General features: G+C 27.2%; 2 protein-coding genes across 2 annotated transcripts; one reads left to right on the forward strand and one right to left on the reverse strand.

The window, feature by feature from the left end:
* The first annotated feature begins 3,283 nt into the window (after positions 1–3,283).
* On the forward strand, positions 3,284–6,504 carry LOC122847406 (myb-like protein F). The gene is made up of 5 exons (XM_044145057.1): positions 3,284–3,464; positions 3,534–3,617; positions 3,688–3,750; positions 4,136–4,298; positions 4,362–6,504. The coding sequence occupies exons 2-5, from the start codon at positions 3,547–3,549 to the stop codon at positions 6,450–6,452; spliced, it is 2,388 nt and encodes a 795-aa protein (XP_044000992.1). The 5' UTR covers positions 3,284–3,464; positions 3,534–3,546; the 3' UTR covers positions 6,453–6,504.
* A 6,485-nt stretch (positions 6,505–12,989) lies between these two features.
* On the reverse strand, positions 12,990–15,230 carry LOC122847905 (segmentation protein even-skipped-like). Its single transcript, XM_044145762.1, has 3 exons — positions 15,089–15,230; positions 14,204–14,421; positions 12,990–13,838 (listed from the first exon to the last, which is right to left on the reverse strand). Exons 1-3 carry the CDS (start codon positions 15,228–15,230, stop codon positions 12,990–12,992), a joined length of 1,209 nt encoding a protein of 402 aa, XP_044001697.1.
* Positions 15,231–21,889: the final 6,659 nt, after the last annotated feature.

Raw genomic sequence — 21,889 nt, forward strand, 5'->3', positions numbered from 1 at the left:
CATTGTCCACCCCCGCGTGCAATCAACTGTCCAGTTTCTCCATATGTATTATATGCACTATAAATAAATCTATAAAGTCAGTTTAGTATAATGCACATCAGTCTGTTTGATCACACAAAAGAGTAGCTAGCCCTTGTTAATATCTAACCAGTCAACACTATAGGCATACAGTTGATGTGGTCAAGTAATTCAGGATCATTGATAAATACACACGCGTGTCACACGAGGGCCTAAATATATTTCTTATATTATTTTGTCAATCAACAATATCTCAATCAAAATGTTTTCTATCCAAAAAAAAAAACAACATCAATAAATAAATTATTTTATCCCCTTTAAATAATTAAAATTATAAAATCACAGAAGCTCTTTCAAAATTGCTACTGTGTCATCACAATAACTTGAATTTCTTTAATTGGAAGAAAACTCTGAACGATTATTCACGAAAAAAAAAGTTTCACCCTCAATTTCTGTTGAGATTTCTCACAAAAAAAAAATCAAACAAAGAAAGCAAGAAATAACCTGAAGAAAAAAACGAAGAAATGAAAAAGGGATGCGAATGGGCAATGATGGGGAGAGGGTGGTAAACGATGAACTATACTGAGCGAGTCAAACTTTTTTCAAAAGATTTTTCTCGCTTTGACAATGACGCAGAAAAGGCAACATCAATATATCCAATAGATACAGTGTATATATAAATAAAGACTGACGATGAGACTTATAAAGAATTGAGCTATATATATATATGGATGTGTGTGTTCATATGTATAAAGATCCCCACAGGTTATTTACAAAGACTATTTTGCCGACAGAGATTGCGGGTGGCTTTTAGGGCTACTCTGGAAGTCACTTTAGAAACCAGCAAATTGAAACTTTCACGCTCTCTATTTTTTTTAGAAAAAAAAAAATATAAAATCAAAAAAAAAATTCGCGTATACTTTGTTGTTGTTGTTGTTGTCGTTTTGATGTATAGCATATTCGATCCATCAACACGCCCCTTGAAACTACTACTCCTGCTGTTGCTGTTATTTTTTTATATTTATTTTCAACAGTAGATTAATGCTGCTCGAGTCTCAGGTGGCGATGCTCAGAGCCAATTATGCACAAGCCCGTTTATTTGGTACTCACTGTATATTCTATATTGTATAATGTAAATAACCAAAGATAGAAAGTTTAATTTGTCCGCAGCAATATAATGGATTAATGGACCAACAATTTATTTTCAAACGTATTGTGTATATCATTTGGTGTATATTGTTCATTTAACAACCAAGTAATTCGTTGCATTTAATTTCTCTCAACATTGAGTTTATTGATATGTTAATATATATATTTTTATAATGGGGAATAATAGTGTTACGATTCAGTGAATTATTGGAGGACATGTGCGAGTTTATGACTTTTTTTTTTTTATTTTTTTAATCCACTCATCAATAATTGGAGTAGATCTGGTAAAAAAAAAAGAGAAAGAGAATTAAACCGAGAAAAACAGAATGAGCTGGAGTAAATTGAAGAAAATATTTTACTCGAATATATCGAAAGGAAAATCCCATCATACCAGCTATTATCATGCTCCTTTAAAAATAATAAAATTGAAGGATCTTCTTATTTTTATTATTCCGAATAACGCAGTATATTTTTATGTCATTTTTTTTTTAAAAGTATATTACATTGGCAAAGAAAATAAATTTTAAAAAATTGAGAAAGAGATTTGTCATAAATGAGATAAATCGAAATGAAATTTTATCCTCTGTTATGTACATCAAGATCAAGATTGAACTGCGGAATATATCTCGATCAATTTTTTTATTTTTCACTGCAATTTAAAAAGACAGACAAGTAATTGGATTGGGCTAATGCCAACATACAGATTGTCATCGTCAACGATATCATCGTTTTTCTCATATACATTTATTATTTCCCATTTTTCATAATTTTTTTTTATTTTACTTTGAAGCAAACGCCATAAATTCAAAATAAGATCTAATTCCAAAAAAAAGCTACTGTGTTGTTAATTTAAAAAGATCGAAATATTGTAGGAATTAGGATGTAATTTGAATATAAATTTAGAGAGACCTTGACACAATATTTTGACAATATACTTTGCTATTGTTACACCATCGAATACCGATTATTTTTTTACCTATCGATCGTATCCTTTTATTGACCTTTTTTATGCTCTCATAGATCGATAATGATTATTTATTTTATTTCGTATATCTTTTTTTTTTTTTCTTTTTAATGGAGCCCAACTGATGACTCTTAACCTGACTCACTATGATACGGAAGCCGAAATAATAGAAATAGGAGCAAAAGGTACTGATGGAAAACAGAACCGTAAAGGTGTGCATTAAAAATCACAAAGACATTATTCACTTTTCTAACAATACATTCCAAAGGTTTGAACAATCAAAAAGGTATATAGAATGCTTCTTGCTGGCCAATTCAGTAGATCGATCGATAAATGGCTCTGTATCCGGATCTTTCGGCCAAGGCTATACGACATTTGGATATATATATACCCAAACGGAAATGGTATATATATAGATGGTGGAAGAAATTTTATTTCTGATTTTTTTTTTTTTTTTCTAGAAGCAATTTGGAGACACGAGCTTTTAACAATGTCAGGTATCCTGGGGATTAACAATCCCGATGTGGGTCACGTGCCACATTCTACGGGGGGTGATCAGATAGACCCTTGTACTAAATATTTTTTTTTTTTATTCGTAAAATTATAACTGATATACTTAAATGCGTATAAATTTTGTCTATTGATTTTTTTATACTGTACTCTATTTTACCAGGTAATAATTCGAATTAACTTGCAGCTTATGATGTCGAAACAATTATATTTTATCGTGATAATAACTGATGTGTTTTAAAAAAATTTTCACACATGTTTTGCTGCTTCCAACAGTTTGTTAAATTAAGGTTTTTTTTTCCAAGAAATATTTTTAAATATAGTCTATATTGACTGGGAAAATAAATGAACTTTGTTGAAAAAATTCAGATTAAAAGAAAAACATGTGAACAAAAAAAAAAAAGAAAATCTACGAATCGATATTTCAGATGATATTTTTTATGGTTATTTTTTAATTGACATAAAAAAAACTGTAAATTTCTTTAAATTTCAAAGGGTTTTTATCAGTAAAAATATATTTAAAAATTCAAAATGAATATATAGTTACAGTAGACTAACGTAAGACTTGTTTCGTTTTTATTTTATTTTATTTTTTTTTTGTATGAATGATTGTAATGGGGGGATGTAGTTTGGGTGGGGAAATGAGTTTTTGTACAGCTGTTTATTGGGTCACAACTCCCCCTTACCTGATGGTTCACCTGTCTTTATATGATTTGCTTTTGCGACAGTTGCCCGGTGCCGAGCAGGCAAACAAACAGCCTCGTGTTTGTAATTTTAAAAATAACAAATATACTTTTGTTTATAAAAAAATGATCTACATCAAGTAATTAATAATATTAAATAAATAAATTAACAAATAATAATATTTTTAACAAATTTTTTCTAATTTTAGTGTATAAAAAAAAATGGATAAATTTCACGATGGTTATGAGTTTTACAAAAAAATGATGGAGCTTCAAGAAAAGTTGGGTAAAAGGTAAATAATTTAAAAATATAATCTACGTATTTTAAACAGCAGAAAATAAATTTATATTATTTTTTTTTAGTGAAGAAGAGAGAATACGATTGGAAGAGCGTTTTAATAATTTAGAAAAAGAATCACGAATCAGGTATAATAAATATTTAATTATTATTCATAATTAAATATAAAAATTTGTATAGAAAAATATATAGAGTAAAATCAATATCATAAATGTTTAAAGTAAACAGTCATGTATTTATTTTTATTTAACAAAATTGACTGAGTAAAACTGCAGTTTGTTAAATGTACAATACACATGTCATCTCGTTAAAGTAGTTTAAAATCAATAAGTATGTCAAACGACATTGTTAAAAGCCTGGTACCAAGCTTTGATAGTCTCTTTTACATTTCAATGTCATGTTTTGCATGTTAACTGATACTTAAAACTATTTAATACGATACAAAATAACACTGTACTGTCCTAGTATATATACACATGTATTTAAAATAATATATATTATTTTATTTTTCAGACACGAAAGCTGCATCAATAAATTACGTATGAAATATATTGAATTTCTTGAAGAAGAAAAGATACGTGATGAACGTAATAACATGCTGTTAGATACATTAAAAAATATTGATACAAATTTGGCGCTAATGAGTGCTAAGACAGACAGACTTCAATGGTTAAAGGTAGTGAAGAAAAAATATAAATTTCAATATTATTTTAATGTAAATTATTTTTTTTATATTTAGAAACAATATGAAGCATCAGTTGGTTATACTGGAGTATCATCTGGACCACGAATAAACAGTGCAACTGGAGACAGTGGAATAATTGTCAGTCAAAATGATAAAAAACCAACAGAAAATTTTCAATATCCATTACCAGGCATAACAAAAAAACAAATACTTGATAAAGAAATTTTATCATGGCCATTAACACCTAGCAAACCAGCTAATTTATCTTACAATCATCTAGCATCAAAAATTCATGGAGATTCAGTATTTATTGATCAACAAGAATCTGATAAAAATATATACAAATTACAGCCAAGTATTATTAGAAAAACTGATGATGATTTACAACAACAAATAAATAATTATAAATACGATTCATTGTCTTTTAAATGTCCTGAAAAATTATATTCACAAAAAAATACAAAATTATGTGGAATATTATCAAAGACAAAAGAAGAATATGCTGGTGATGTTTTGGAAAATGAATTAGAAAAATATATAAGTAAAATTCGTGGTCTTCATGATCGTGTTGAATCACAAAAAAGTATTGATGAGTATAATGATTATGAAGAAAATACAAGTGGTGATATTTTAAATGTAACATTATTTTCTGATGATGGAACTGATCATTTGCCAATTGAGGATAAAAAAGTACAATTTGTATCTCAAGAAGTTGTTAAAATATTGTCATTAGCTGATGATTTGGCTTCGAGAACAATTGATGATCAACAAATGTTTGATGAAAGTATTAAACATGAAGAAGAACAACTTCAAAGTGACACTGGTAAATCTATAAATTCACCAGACATTGAAATCATTGAAAGCTCATCTCTAAATAGTGATGACCATCAAGTTATCAATAAAGAGATGATATCACCAAAAATAAATCAAATAAAAGACAATTTTAATGAAAATTCAACTGGAAATTTAAAACTGTCAAGTAACCAACAAGTAGTTGATGAAATAATTAAACCCAACGACAACATTACATCTCATCAGACAGCAAAAAATAAACCTGAAGATAATTCAATAAACAACAGTAATATTGTCAACAAAATAAATGCCAAAGAAGATAATAAAAGTGTTGAAAATTTAGAGAATAAAATTGAAGAGTTATTGTTAAATAGTAAAATAGAATCTCATGAATATTCTGTTATTTCAGAGAATGAAGAAATGAATACTGATAATTACAATGAAATAATAAATTATCAAGAAGAACTACATGCTCAAGTAGTTAGTCAAGATGATGAAAATATTGTTGTTAAATATCCAGAAACACAAGACAATGATATCAAGGTTTTAACAGTTGATGAAGAAAATAAAAATGCAAGTGTTACAGAGTACTATCACAATGACAATGAAGATAATAAAATAATATACAATGATGAAGTTCCTCAGTTGAATTACGATCCACAAGAATATGTAGAAAATGCTGATGCATATGTTGATCATTCTCAATACGATGGGGATGGAAAAGCTCAACATTACATGGAAAATAATCAAGGCAATGGCATCTTGTATGATGTTGCTCAACCAGTCTACGATACCCAGCAAGAATACGTGACAGATAATGTGCAGTACAATCCGGGAGATGGGTATTCACAATATCAAGATGATCCAAAAGCTCAGCAATATGTTGAACATGAATATCAACAGTATACTGGAGAAGTTGGTAATCAAGAATATCCAACAAATTACACTGATGATCCAAATGGACAATATTATCAGCAGTATACTGAAGGCCAAGGTGAACATTATGCAACTGAATATCCTCAAGATATGACTCAACAACAGCAAGTTTATAATGACCCTAATTATGATTATACAAATTACAACGAAACACAAATGTATCAAGTACAAGATAGCCAACAAATTGTTGATGATGATAATACAGTTTTAAATAATGAAACAATTGATAATGAAAATTTAAAAATTGATGATAATGAAAGGGTTGATGAACTTTCAACAATACCAGTTAATTTTAATAATAATAATGCTAAAAAAAATACAAAAAATGTGATTAAATCAATCATTGAATCAGATACTGATAGTACAATTGAAAATAATGTATCAAATACTGAAAGTGATTTTGATTTTAATATGTAAAAAAATAATAATTAATTGTATATTTAAAAATAGATAATAAATATAATTTTGATGTGTTATTTTGAAGTTTAAAAAAAATGAAATGTTACGATAAATGAAGAGAATAAAAAAATATATATTCATGTCACATATGTTTTTTTTTTTTGACAATAGAATATTTTTAAACTCAAGTCTCATTATAGGTAGGTATACCCACTGGTTTTGAATATTCTTGGCATTCCAAGGTCGGCGCTTCTGTCTACCATAATGGTCACAAGAGATCACCCATAACGAACTATATATAACTGAAGTAATACCAGGAGAAGAAAATGCAAATAAAAAAAAAAAGGAAAAAAAAAAAGCTTGAGGTCTAGAAAAAAATAAAAAATGTGCCAGCAGAGTTTGTCCTAGAGAAAAACCGAGTTATTCTTGGTTTTGAACCGTCGGCAGGCTACTGTGCTTTCAAACCACGACCATAATGATTTACTACACTTGGAATCGCAAAGTTACTTTGAGCATTTATATAGGCATTACGAAATTTAAAAAAAAAAACGACGACGAAAAAAAAAATACATGCATGGTTTCAAGATGAAAAGAAAAAAAAGAGAAAAAAAAATAAAAAAGACATGTTGAACAATAGTTTGGTAAGGGTGTCCGTGTTTGACACAAAGACAGAGCATAAGGTAGCCTCATAAAATAATAAACTGACTATTAGGAGTCGGCATGGTGCGTGTGAGCATACAATATAATGGGTGTTTGTTCGTCAGAATTGATAAAAAGAAAAAGAGTCATGTTGGGAAAAGGGGACGAAAAGGAAAGTTTTTGAAAAAGTTAGTTGAGTATATATTGATGTATATGTTTACCACCCATCAGGAAAAGAATTAGTTCGTGAAACTTGATCAATAAATAAATACTCGAAAACCTTAAAATTAGAAATTAAAAAAATCATTGAAAAATATATATATATGCGACAGTTGAATTGATTTTTCAAATTTGACAGATCATAATGAGGAAAAAATATGGGAAAATTATTACTCTAATTAGAAAAACTTGTTTGTTTTTTATTAAATTCTCCCAAGAAAATCTAAAGATATTTTTAATAGATATTTTTTAAAATTTGTATAACAAATAGAAACAGCTTCCAACTATTCGCGACATGCCATAAACCGTATTTTTAATGTAAAAAATAAAGGAAAATCAATTAAACATGTCTATCTAAATTCCAATCACGTAATAAAAATAATAAAAATAAAACAACACAACGTTGCATAATGAAAATAATTTTAAAAGCTTTACAAAGCTTGCGTAAAAAAAAAAAAAAAAAAAAATACCGCAACTAAATCAATCAAGGTGAAACCTATATTAATTATCCACCTATACAAGATGAGCTTTATATTTCTTTTTACAAGCAATAATTTTTAGCTACACATTTGAAAATTTACGATGTACAATATTGCCTCAAATGAATCAGGCTCATGTGATTAAGGTGGCATCGTATCGTCAGATGTCTGACCATATAATAACACTCAACTAACTAAACCCATACCCATGCACATTACCTTCTTTCTCGTTTTAATATATATTTTTTATTTTTTTTTATTAAATACCTTGTGTGTATATATTTAAAACGACAAATAAAATAGAAAAAAAAAATTTTTTTATATAGTAACAAACACGCTGTTTGACAGGTTTATGTTCCTATTTAATTTTATCACTTACTTTATTTTACCAGCTATCTGTATTAATCAAGTTATCGACAACAATATTGCATTTTTTAAATGATGAAAAAAAAAATATACATCACATATGCACGTGGTTCGAATTATATTCATATGAAACCATTTGTAGAAAATTTGTTTTGTATATTTTACATTATACACTGTGTCTATTTTATTTGTTGTTATTCATCTTATTTATATTTGTTATAAAAAGTTTTTATTGGTTTTTTAAAAAAAAAAAAAAAATAACAGTGCGCATGTGTATTACGAGTATAACCACTGCACCACAAGGGGCCTTCATCCTTCTTTCAACAAGAAAATTTGTGACGCGAATTGTATGGGTATGGACACCCCGGGGCCATTTAGCCATAGCATGGTCGATAATAAACCAAAATAAAACCATTGAATGATTTACAAGGAGGCAAAAACCCACCCAAAGCGTCCACCACACATCACCAACTCAAATTATTTACTTGATACGCTTTAAATATTTGAAAAATCATTTTTGTTATGGCTTGTGTCTTTTTTTGTTTTGTTGGATTTTTTTTTTTTAGTATAGAAAAAAAGTGGTAAGTTGTATTTTTTCTTAAACCTTTTGAGAAAAACTTTTGTTGTATAGAGTATACTTCGAGTAAAAGGCAACATTTGTATAATTATCTTGAAAAAAAAAAAAACATCAATTTTTGTCTAATGATAAATGGAAAAGTTTTTTTTAATTTGTATTTTTTTCTTGATGATAATTTTATTGATTTGTGGTATATTGTATTTTGATTGATGTTTGAAAAATAATTATGAAAATCTTATCGACGTGATATTATTTTTATTAATGTCAAAGCACGCGTAATTTCCAAACGAAAACATGAATAAATGTCATGAGCCCTTTTGCAAGATATTTATTTATAATGGTCTGTATTTTGGATTTATTTGAAACGGTCAATTATTTTATGAGGAAAAAAATGTTCACCAATAAGAGATAAAATGTTCGATTAATTTTATTGCTTTTGTGCGCGTGTTGGCATTAAATTGAATCATTCTGGTTTGTGTTTATATACACACAGGTCACAACAATCATTTTTCTCCATTATTTAATCTTCTATTTTATCCGCAACTATCAAAGTTCCCACATAATTTATCCCTCGACAAACGGGCAGACATATACAAAGTTCTATTCATTTCATAATTTATCACGATCGAATACGAATTCATCATATTCGAAAGTCGGCATAATTAGAACTATTCGAGCTAGATAATTCAATAGCTTGAATATTCTTACGTAAGGTTTTATTATAGTTTGAATTTTTTATATTCATATTCTTTATTATTTACACTTGGTATTAATTTTTAACAAGGTATTGAAATATTATTTAATGAAAATTGTAATGTAAGAATGCAGAGAAAAGGTTATGTATGTACGGATAAATGGATAAATTCTGTATATATATTATTAATCTCTATGAATAATCAAAAAATAATATTAGATAATTTAAGAATTTATCTATCTAGAAATGCTGCTCAATGTTGAGCAATTGTTTTTCGCATAAAGTGGTGTTCATAGGTTTTTGTATTTGATATAAGTAAACTTAAATAGGTTAATATAATTAATAATTTGAATTACTATTAAGATATTATTATTAGACTATTAGAATAGCCTAGAACTATGAATAGTTCGAATACAAAGTTGTATTGACTGAACATCAATAAGATTCGGTAATCGAATAATGATTCGATTCGATTCGGCATAAAAAGCAGGAAATTGTGTTTTCTATATTTTCTCTTTTTTTTTTTTTTACCTTGGTTAATTTTAACAAGGTTTTTTTTTTGAAAATTTCGAAGAATAAGAAAAAGGGTATGTATGTACGTCGGCGGTAACTGTAAATAGAAATTTCTCTTGTTAAAAAAAAAAAAGGCTTTAAGATTTCCTTGTTTGCAAAAAGGGGTGTTCAAGGTTTTTTTTTTTAGTAAAAAAAAAAAAGGTAAAAAAAAATTGTTGAAGATAATATAGTTATGGCCTCCAGGACTAAAGGGTGGTCAAAAAAAGGTTATGGTTTTTGGGCAACCTTGGCTTTGAGTATCTTCAAATAATATCCGTGTTGTAAAAAAAAAGAAAAAAAAAATCTTGTATTGCGGAAGAGACATGGAGGGTAAATTATTTCCTTGCCTTTTCATCACGAAAATGATTTATGGTCTTTATGGCCATCATCTTAAAAACCGACAAGGTATTTTTTTTTATTTTTTTATTTTTTTTTACTGTATAGGGTTGAACATAAAATGCGTAATTTTATATATAAGTAAAAAAGTAAATAATAAAATATATAACGATATTAAAAAATGAAAATATTAACAAAGCAATGAAAATTCTAAATTATCTACGCGTCTTTGATGTCAATGTTATGTGAATTTTAAAATGTTATACAAGACTTTTGTTAAATAAATTTGTGCATGGTTAAATAGACAAGCTAAAAGGTTTTTCAATAATGAAATAAAAACAGACGTGTGTGGTTTTAAATCAATTGCGTATGTGAAATATTGTAAAACCATATTAAACAATGAAAAACTCACTGTAGGTGGTTTTCACGCTTTCACTTAAGCTTTAAAATGCCGATACGTATTTTTTTTTTTTTTTTTTTTTCTTTCGTCTTCTTTCTATTTCTTTTTCTTATACTTTGCGCAATTTCAATCTTTGACCACCTTGGAGTTTTGACTTTTCAATTATCCACAGACTTTTCCCCAATTTTAACCAAAAATATTTTGTCTTTTTTATTTTTCTTTCTTCGTCACGCGTTTTTTCCCCTCGACCCGCCTACAAGTATTGGATGAAGGCTAGGTGTTTGTATTTAAAAAAAAAAAAAAAACCATGTTATATTGAGGGTACTTCTTTTCTTTCGCTTAGTTTTTCACGCATGTAAATAATTGTAAACGCGTAAATTATTGATTATACTACTTACGTTCTAAATACCCAGTGTTAAATGCCACCCAGTCTTACCTGCAACAAAATAAATAAACAAATACGTTAATAAATAATTTAAAATTATTATAAAAATTAAATTTTATCAATTATATAATTTAAATAATCATGTGAACATTTAATAATAAATAATATTTTTTAGCTCTTAGTTAATTAAAATATTCAACACATTTATTTAAAAAAAAAAATAAAAATTAATTAATGCTTTTTTAAATGAATATCTCAATGAGGCCTTTTGAAAAATTTATTTCTTTATCGAGTGTCAATCACTTGAACGGAAAATAAAAATAAAATATAAATTGCCTTTTTTTTTTTTTTTCATTTTTCAGGTGCTATTTACCTTTGTACTAAAAATTATTGTTAACTTTATTATTGGCAATAAAATTATTTCGAATTATCTATTTGTCTTGAATTTTAAACATATTTATAAAGTTAAAAAAATTTTATTAATTTGAAAAGATAATTAAATTGCAAAGCTTTTAGACAGCTTGAAAAAAAATTTTTTTTTTCTTTTTTAACTTATCTAATTGAATACTTATAGGATTTCAAAATATTTTCAAGGTTTTTTTTTTTTTTTTTTTGACCTTAGCAAATAATCTACGGATATACAAAAGAAATAAATAAAATAAAAAAATATTTCTATAATTTTTTTTACTCATCCGTGAAAAAGCGGTAATTTAGACATTTATGGCAGTACATAAGCGGCACCTATTATGAGCAACTAAACCGTCGGCTCATCAAGAAAATTTTTTTTATTTTTTTTCTATTCAAAGCTTTTCAGGGGTCGAAAGGTTTTTCGACAAACATTCCAAATTTTATGATTTTATAGATTTTTTTTTTTTTTTTTCTATGATTCTTTTGGAATAAGCAGTTTGACCATAGTCTCAATGGTCTTGACTGCAAAAAAATAAAAAAAAAAAAAATCCATCATACCTTTATACACTTAGCTAAACAGTCGTTTAAAAATTTTCATGTTACAAATTATTTACGGACTCGGTAAATTTTCCATGGTTAGCGAAAAATAAAAAAAATAAATGTTGAAAAAAAAAAAAAACAGACGAATAGAGTGCTCATTTTTTTCACGCTTTTAAATAAAATTACACGTCGCACTTTTAAGATCTGTCGGTAGTTTAAATGTTTAAATATTTTCTACAATATTTATTTAACATTTAGAAAAAAATTACGAAAGTCAATCAATTATTTATCAATGGAAACAATTTGAAAATAGCGAGGACAATTGTTATGATCGAGACAACTGAGAAGATCATTTTCAAACCATTTTCTTTTTTTTTTTAAATTGTTTTAAACAATATTAAATAATTATATAAAAATTGAACAAGTATCTATTATTAATTGTCGTTAATTTGACAAATTATTTGTACCTATTAATCATTAATTATTATTAAAAAAAAGAAAAACAATGTGACAAATAAATCAGTTGAATTTTCCAATAAATAAATAAAATTTTCAAAGAAAAAAATACTAAAATTGTTATTGTAAAAAAAAGGAACAACCAAATAAATTTATAAAAAACAAATCATCTTATTTTATATCATGTTTATTTATATTTATAACATATACGTGATTCAATTGGCACAATTAATCACAATGAATAATTAAAAATCAAATAATGCAATTATCCATAATCATTGCAAAAATTATAATTTCGTTGACAGTATGTTTAAATTCGCACAGCGATTATTTATTTAATGAAAAATTATCAAGCTAAAATTTTTTTTTATATACATAAAATTAAAATTATTTTTGGAAATGTACTACTTAAAATTTTAAATTTTTTTTTACAATTTTATACAGATAATTTAATGTACTATTATTTTTTTCATCTATTATTTGAATAAAAAAAAAAAATTAAAATTATGCTTTTTGTGTAATGTCATTTTTATAGGGTTGAAATAATTTTGGAATATTTATTTTAGTTGATGTTGGTGTTGTTGGTGAATTGATATTTGTAATAGGTCCATGATGATGATATCCAGAATGTTTATTATTTTCAAATGCATTTTGAATTGATTCAAGATTAAGTGAATTTGGTATTTTAAGTGATGGTAGTGTTGGTGTTGATGAGGATGGTGGTGAAAATGTTTTGTCATTTGAATAATTTGTCAAATGATGTGCATGATGAAGATGAATTGAGCCAGCGCAGTCGCAATCACTTGATGCCTCTGAATTGACAGGACTAAATTCAGGAAGATGAGTAACTGGTCTGTATGATGGTGGTGTTGTGGGAGTTACTTGGTTTGTGGGCGTGGATGTGTAGCCATTATTATTTACCAAACCAGACAAATGTAGTGGTGGTAATGGATGATGTAATTGAAGTAAATGATGTGGATGATAATTAACTGGTGACTGATGATGATGATGTTGTTGTTGTTGGTGGTGTTGCTGTTGTTGATGATGATGAGATCTGTGAAGCCCAGAGCCAGGTGAGTTGTTGACATTTTGATGACTTGGTGGTAATCCATATGGAGAATATCTTGTTGCATAATAAGCTGCAGCTGATGCAGCATTTTGATAGCCTGATGGTACATTTAAATGTGAAGGTGTCATTCCCTGGTTATGATGATGATGATAGGGTGGTTGTGGCATTGATGCTGATGCTGCAGCAAGAAGACTCATCATTGCTGGATCTGCATAAACAGCATACGGCCAAACCATTGCCATACGTTGACGTTTGTCTTTCATACGACGATTTTGAAACCAAACCTGTAATACATAAATAAAATCATTTTTTAGTATTCTATATATTATTTATTCATTATTTTATTTTACTTTCATGACTATTTTTTTTTTTTTTTTAAATGCTAATTGATGTATTTAACACCTTTTGTTATGTTTACTTTTTGTGATTGCGACAAAGCGGCATCATACGAATGATCTGAGAGTTGAGCAACATGCCGACACTCAAGATCATCATCAGATAAATTTATTTTATTTTTTTACATGTATAATTAATTATAATTGGCGATCAAACAAAAAAATAATGGCCATTAGTCAAGTTAAATCCCACACACACTGTTGAATTTATTATTGAATATAAAAATGTATAAATAATATAATGGTAAACATACCTTGATGGTTGATTCAGGTAGCTGAAGTTGAAGAGCCAGTTCACATCTTTTTGGACGACTAACATAATTTTCACGAACAAATTCCTTTTCAAGTCTATTCAATTGTTCCCGACTAAAAGCAGTTCTGTAGCGTCTAATGTTTGGATCCATTGATGATGGAATTGGTGATCGTCTTGAATGATCTGTTTTATTACCATCTTCCGATTGTGATAAATCACCTGTAATAATAATAAATAATTATAAATAAATTGTAAATAATAAAGGTACTTATTTATTTATATATAATTTTAGAAAATATAATTATAATAATGCTTAGTAAATTCATGTGAGTTCTGAACTCACTGAAGGAGTGAGTTACTGGTATACCACAGTGAAGTTTTTCATGGAACTGGTCATTGTCGTCCCACAAACGGATGTCGACTACTGTTTCACATATGGACCATGTATCTACCTATATCCCTTTATACCTTTTTTTTTTTTTTTTTTCTATTAACAACAACCAATTCCGCGTATTTATCTATTTTATAAAATTAATTTAAATAGTTTTATAATTGTCTATTAGACTTGTTTTATAATTTTAAAATTATTTGAATAGTTTGACGAAAAAAAAATTTATAATAATATACCAAGATTTAAACTACAAATAAATTTTTTTTTTTAATTAATAGAATCTTTTTTTTTAAATGATGATTAAGTTTACAAAATTTTCTATCAATAAATAAATTAATAAATATTTTTTTAACTAATTAATTTAGCAGTTAAAATACCAAATTGATTTTATATTATTTTTGAAATTGTTTAATAATAATTTAATTAAATTTCTTAATTGTAAAAAATAAAGAAGACACATTGATATAAAAATAAAATCAAAAATATTTTAATTACCTTTTTCTGGTGTTCTTGACATTCTTTCTGAATGTAACAGTGGACTATGTGGTGGACTAAGTTGATATTGAGGTGGTACAATATCCACAACAATAGTTTCTTCTTTTTGTTGATCAAAACCACGATTTTGATATCCGTGCATTTTTATTTACGATATAATAACACTTTATATATTTTAATAACACTTGAATCACTTAAATATTATTAAATGATATAATAATATTTGTAAAATTTATATTTAAAAAATTATTAAACACAAGAAAAAAAAAATTGCCAAATAAATTGAAATTTTCAGTGATTGATTTAAACTGTGAGACAGCAAAGACCAGACTGATGAAGATTAGTCTTCTGACCATTTAGACAAGCTAGAAGCTTTTAAAATTTTGGTGTACCAAAGACTTGATATATACCAAAATAGTGGGGAGCTAGCACCCTTAGTTCAGCATTTTCTATTGGCTAGAAACTAAGCATCAAGTATATAGTTGGTGTTGGAACAGTAGACCACGCCTTTCAAACTACCACCACCACCACTATAACCAGACTTTTTATCACTGCTTTTGATACTGTGATCACTCTGGTTTATTTTTTTCTACCCCTATTGCTGATCTGTTTTATTTTTTAATAGTAGCAAATAAAAAAAAAAAAATACTCAACAAAACGTTTACGTATTTATTATAGTGATATTTTCAAAATGGAAAATTCATATTAATAAATAAAATAATCTTGTTGGATGATGTAAAATGTATACCATTAATATTAATGCCTTATTTTTATCCACAAAATTATGGGAAAACTGTATGCAGACATTTTCCTTCACCTTCAAGATTTATGATATCATTGTTTTTTTTTTTTTTTTTCGTTTTTTTTTTATTGATACAGTAGGTAGACGAAAGAGAAAATAAAAAAATTGTGTTTATGGTTCTGCTCGCGCCTGTTACAGACAATAGTACTGAGAGACGTAAATGTTATTCTTTTCAACAACAGGAGGTTTAGAAAATTACAGCCGACAAAAAAAAAACCATAAAAATCTAGAGCAAAATTTTTTTAAAATCAGCAATTCTATTTAGTTCAAGACCCACCCTAAAAAGATTTCTTTACAATTTTATTTTATTTTTTTAGTTTTCCATTATATATTTTGAATGTTTTTAAAAAAGACCCACCACGGATTTTTTTTTTTTTAATGCGGCCTTCAAGGAAAGCAACATGATTGCACTGTTTTACTAAAAAAATGTGCTCTGATTTTTACCGCATGTATTCTCATGAGTTTCTTTTTTTTTAAGGTTTTTTTTACCTTGAATTTTTTGCCATAGAAAAAACACACAGTATTTTACAAATAAGAAACATGTAGATTTTTTTTTTTTATTTATTCTAATGACTATAGGACATGCTGTTTATCAGATCTACTTGTCAAGCCACACTGTGGGTGAATAGGTACACATAAATTTGCCAATAATTGTCTCGTCAATTGTTTAAATTTTGAAAAAAATTTAACAATTTTTTTAACCTTCTAATTGTTAGTTAAATAATTAAATTTTTTCATGCATATCTCTTATGTCATTCGCATGAAAAATATATCACTTTTGTTCCTGTTGTGAGAGACCGTTAGTTTTATACGGTTTTTCGCAATTTCCATTGCAATCTATGAAGGTCGAAAAAATAAAAAAAAAAAAAAAGAAAAAGAAAGAATACATAAAGGTCTATAATACGTAACGCTTAAAAACTATTGTCTTTCAAGGTCCTATCAAGTCTGCAGACAGACTGCTCGTTTGTAAAATAAAACTCTTGAATATTTCACCAAATATTCGTTAACAAATAACACCATCACAATCACTTCTTTGACATTGACAAACTCACTTAAATGCATGCTTTTATATCCGTGAAATTCGAGTATAATATTTTCTTTAAATTTTCTTCTTGTCAATTTTCTTAAATATTGCGAAACGAAAAATACAAAAGAACCATTAAAGGGGAAAGTTTTAAATGTCTTTAAAATATTGGCAATTCAAATTGTAATATTGGTACTTATTTAAATTGTAAATAAATGAAATAAAAGTTTTACGGAGAGTAACAGTATATTTTTCCCAAGAGAGAAAATGAAAAGAAAAAAAAAAAAAAAAAAACAATTGTCAATGTCAATCACAGGAAGAGTCAAGTGAATAACAAATCCTTCTTGTTTCGTCACACTTGAATTTTGATGTATGAAGAAAGGAAAAATCGTGTGGCGCTTGGCGAGACTGCCAATCATCTTGTTTTGTGAAAAAAAAAAAATAATGAAGCATCACAGTTAGTGTCCATTGATTATCTTAGATATAATTTTTATAAAGTCAACTATTTAAATTATATAATACACTTGCAAATATTTATCTAAAAGCTGATTAAATAAATTTATTGTTGATGTTACAAATGGTTGCAGACTTGAAGTGAATTTTTGAAAAACATATTTCAATGCGACGGGCATGAAATACAATTATTTGTATTGTCAATTGTCTTTATCTTTATATACTAAATAATTTATTAATTTTTTACCAAGAATTTTCAACTTGCTATGAGAATAAAACTCTTTTTTTTTCTATTTTTTTTTTTCGCAAATTTGACCAGTGATTTGTCGCCACAAGTCACAACCACATGATCCTCAGCATGTGGCTCAAAACAATGACATTTATTTTTTTTCCTCTTCATTTTTTTCTCCGGGGACCTATCAAATTCATTATTAACAGAATATATGTTTTTTAAAGAGTTTGAAAAATGAAAAAAAAATGTATAATGTATGTAAGATAATGATGAGCTTGTTGGGAGGTCTAGGATCTTTCTCGTTATGGTTTTTCTCAAGACAAATTGATTTACTGATATATATTTTTCGAAGAATGAAATAATCGCGAAAATATAACTAGTGCTTCAGTATAAACGTTTTGTTTATTTTTTTGTTGTCTCACGAGATATGGAAACTCTAAATTTCCAAGTAGGGTTTGTTGTATATAAAATACCATGTGCCTATCCCAGGTCAATTAGAGCCAGAGTGTTATGTTAACATACAATAAGTGAAGCTGTATATAAATTTAATCTTTAATTTTTTTTCAAATAAATACATAACGTTGTTTATTTATTAACTAAACATACAGATAAATAAAATATTTTTGAAAAATCTATTGACAGTAATATTGACTGGCGCTAAAAATTTTATCAAAAAATTCCAAATATTTCATTTTATTTTATTTACTTTTAAATATATACCTATATGTTCTTTTTTATTTTGCAAAATAAATTTTTTTTTCCTGGAAGAACAAGCAGAAAAAAGAAAAAAAAAACTGAAAAGAAATAGTCGATAAGTGGCGAGACTTTTGAGGGTTGAAAAATGGTTGAAAACCATAAACGTGAACATTAAAAAAAAAAAAAAAAAAAAAAAGAAAAAAAGAAAACGATAGATATGCTTTTAGTATACAATGACCGTAACCGGTGAAATTATTTTACAAGTTCACAGTTATTTTGACCATGTATTTATCTAAAAGACCCTGAGGATCCATTATGCGTTGAATAAAAAAAATGACATGACTAGAGTGACCAGGTACAACACATTGAAAGCGCATAAAAATCATTATGTGTGTACTTGAATTTTTTGGTCAAATCTTTCGACAATGACATTTAAAATTTTCATGCAGAACAAATAACTTGTATAAAAGCTTTTGCTAAAACTTTTGCTAAAACTTTACGAAGGTTACTTTTGTCTGTATATTTTAAATGAATAATTCAAGGTCAAGATGCCCATTTAACAAATAAAACATGTTTAACAATAAAATAAAAAATTAAATTAACACTATTTCATTTTAAATTAAAACTTATATATAAATTTTCAAACTTTTCTTATTTTATTATGTCTTAATATTTGCTTATTAAAATAATTTATAAATATAAATTATTCGAGCGTGAGAAAATTATTTATTAATGATTGCAAAAAGTGTTTTGCACATGCCTATAACGAGCTATAATATATATGTTTATATGTATTTAATTGCTTCTGTTTTGAGTCGACCGAAATTATTTTTCAAGTGCTACATAAATATATGTATTTGATCTGATCAGTTGACGCTTTTTTTCTTTTCATTAGCAATAAAAAAATTAAAAATGTGTGTTTAAACATCTTGATTCATAAGCGGATATGCGCCACTGAAATGATTTTCATGTTAAATTAGCTTCTCGATGAATATATGAAATAAAAAAAAAAGTAAAAATTAAGAGGCCACTTAAAAAATTTACTTTCATAAGGATATCTTCCTGCTGGGCGAGACTATTTCCGGTACTCGATTTTTTTTCGCTCGTGTGGATTTACCTCTATGTGCATCCATATGGTTATAAAATATATGAAATTTTTTGTCGAATGAATATAGCTTTTTTGTATAGCTTATTTGACAGCCATGATTTTTTTTATTCTTATCAGATATTATCAAAAAATTTATATATGAATTTAAAATACAGTTGCAAAAATATCTTGAGATTATAAATTTAAGCTGAAATCAACTACCTCGCTCATGGCCGCCATTATAAAACCGAGTACCCAGGGGATGTTGTGTAATGAGAAGAAATATACAAAACGAAACAAAGCAGATAGACAAAAGCAAATGAGAGAATACAACCACCATCACTGACTGTATATATACAAAATATAAATGCATATTTTACATAGTATATGTTGGCTTGGGTGTTAATAATATTCACCAAGTTTATAATCGAGTTAGATGAGATTTCAGATTTTCAGTAGAAGAAGCAAGGCCAACAGTATCTTGATTAAATTAGGAAATCATCTGGCTACATTAAATGTATTAAATTTTTACCTGTATATTGAGATATATAATCAAAGTCTTAATAGAGTATCAGAGGAAAAAAAAAATTAAAAAACAAATTACATTTGCCGGTGATCAAGGTGAAAAAAAAATCTAATTATCGCTCAAGTCGATCCACAATTTTTATCATTCTACGGGTTTTAAAAAAGATTTGCATTTTTTTATTCTAAATAGACAAACAATTGGCAGTGGAAAAATAAAAAAAAAACAAGCCAAAAGGTCTTTGCAAATTTGATATAGAAAAAAAAATTAAGGAGATAAAATTTTGTACATAAAAATATGCTGTATAGGCATGTTTATTATTTTTCTTTTTTTTTTTTTCAGGGAGTAAGCAAAACCATGGGGAATTCATGGAGCCTTATATATAAACGACACGAGTTTGGATTTGAGCTTGGAAGGGTCGACCTAACAATAACGCAGGTCGATCGTTTTATCATTGAAACTCGGTGTGTATCAATCTACCCACTACTATAAATCATAAATATTTGTTTTGCAAAATCCCCCTTTTTTTTTTTTATTGTGACTAAAACTTAACCCTCCAATTTTACACTTGTCCTACTGGTACATTATCTGATAATCAGTTTTAATATTTAAACTCTGTCATCTGTTGGCCAAATATTCTATAATATTTTATATATAAACTTGCTCTTTTTTTTGTTTAAAAAAAAAGCTTTGTTTAATATAAAAAGTGTAATAAAACTGCGTTCACATCTTGAAGAAAATGAAGCTGGTATTGCCAACGCCCAAGCAAAAACAAGGTAGAGCAAAGAAGATAGAAAACGCGAAGGAAGAAAGTACAGAAATGAGGCAAACTCCAGAGTATCGACCCATGTAATATTCCTGCACGTCCGCCATAGAAATATATTTCTCCAACACATTTAACCTGCTTCAATACATTTATACACCTATAATTATATCTTTTTAAATGTTTCACTTTATTTTATAAACATAAAATCATATGATTATAGCTTAATAATTTATTATCAGCTAAAACAAAAAAAAAGAAAAAAAATAGATAATACATAGTCAAGGAAGAGATGAGCAACAATCAATTTAATTTTGAACATATGCTCTTGAACATCCATTATCTTTTTTTTTTTAATGCAATTTTTTTCATTTTTTTTTTTAGGGTTTAGTAGTATGCAAGTGTTTATATTCCCCTTGGTTTAAAAGTCATCTGGGACAGTGTGAATTGTCAACTAATCCTTACCCGATGTCCACTAGTATAAATATATATTCGACTTGATATTAAATCTATAAGGCGTTCAATCATTTTTTATCTATTTCAACAAAAAAAAATATATAAAAAAATGATTGATGAATAAAAAAGTAATCCAGTCGATACTGTAATTTAGAAATTGACGTTTAGAAGATTATTAATTAATTGATTGACAATAGTTTTTCAATTTAATAGTGATGAGTTAGTATACTAACATGTCATTTTAAATAGCAGGCAAATAGTTGGATGAGTAAACAGTTTTGTAAAGATATTAATGCTGGTGGACAGGAGGTAGGGATTAGTTTACAATTGGAAGCGTCCCTGATGACAGGAAAGCATAAACACTTGTGCAGTAAAGTATAAGCTTTAAATACAATTATAAACAGTAAATCAAAATATAATAAATGTTTAAAAGCATGTGTTTAAAGTTGAATTAATTGTTGCTCATCTCTACTTGACTATTTTATAATTTTCTATTTACATATTGTCTATTTAATCATGCCCAAGTAAAAAAAAAAAATAAGAGTCAATTTGACATTGAAAAAGAGAGTTTTAAATGTGTATATAAGAGAGAAAAGGGAGCTGGTGTATACAGAGGATGAGGAGAAACTTGGGTCGATACTCTTGAGCCTGTAACATCCTGTGTTCCTTTGCTTTTATGTATACCTATACATTTTATACTTCTTCCTCTTTTTCGTTTACATTTATCTGGGCGTTGGCAATTGAAAAGTTGCTTTTTTCAAAATA

Source organism: Aphidius gifuensis, linkage group LG1 (genome assembly GCF_014905175.1).
Source record: "Aphidius gifuensis isolate YNYX2018 linkage group LG1, ASM1490517v1, whole genome shotgun sequence".
Taxonomy (NCBI): Eukaryota; Metazoa; Arthropoda; class Insecta; order Hymenoptera; family Braconidae; genus Aphidius; species Aphidius gifuensis.

Coding starts and splice junctions, on each gene's coding strand:
- LOC122847406 (XM_044145057.1), top strand. CDS start 3,547: ATGGATAAATTTCACGATGGTTATGAGTTTTACAAAAAAATGATGGAG. Junction 3,618..3,687: donor CAAGAAAAGTTGGGTAAAAG/GTAAATAATTTA, acceptor ATTTTTTTTTAG/TGAAGAAGAGAGAATACGAT. Junction 4,299..4,361: donor ACAGACTTCAATGGTTAAAG/GTAGTGAAGAAA, acceptor TTTTATATTTAG/AAACAATATGAAGCATCAGT.
- LOC122847905 (XM_044145762.1), bottom strand. CDS start 15,230: ATGCACGGATATCAAAATCGTGGTTTTGATCAACAAAAAGAAGAAACT. Junction 14,422..15,088: donor GTCAAGAACACCAGAAAAAG/GTAATTAAAATA, acceptor TTATTATTACAG/GTGATTTATCACAATCGGAA. Junction 13,839..14,203: donor TACCTGAATCAACCATCAAG/GTATGTTTACCA, acceptor TATGTATTACAG/GTTTGGTTTCAAAATCGTCG.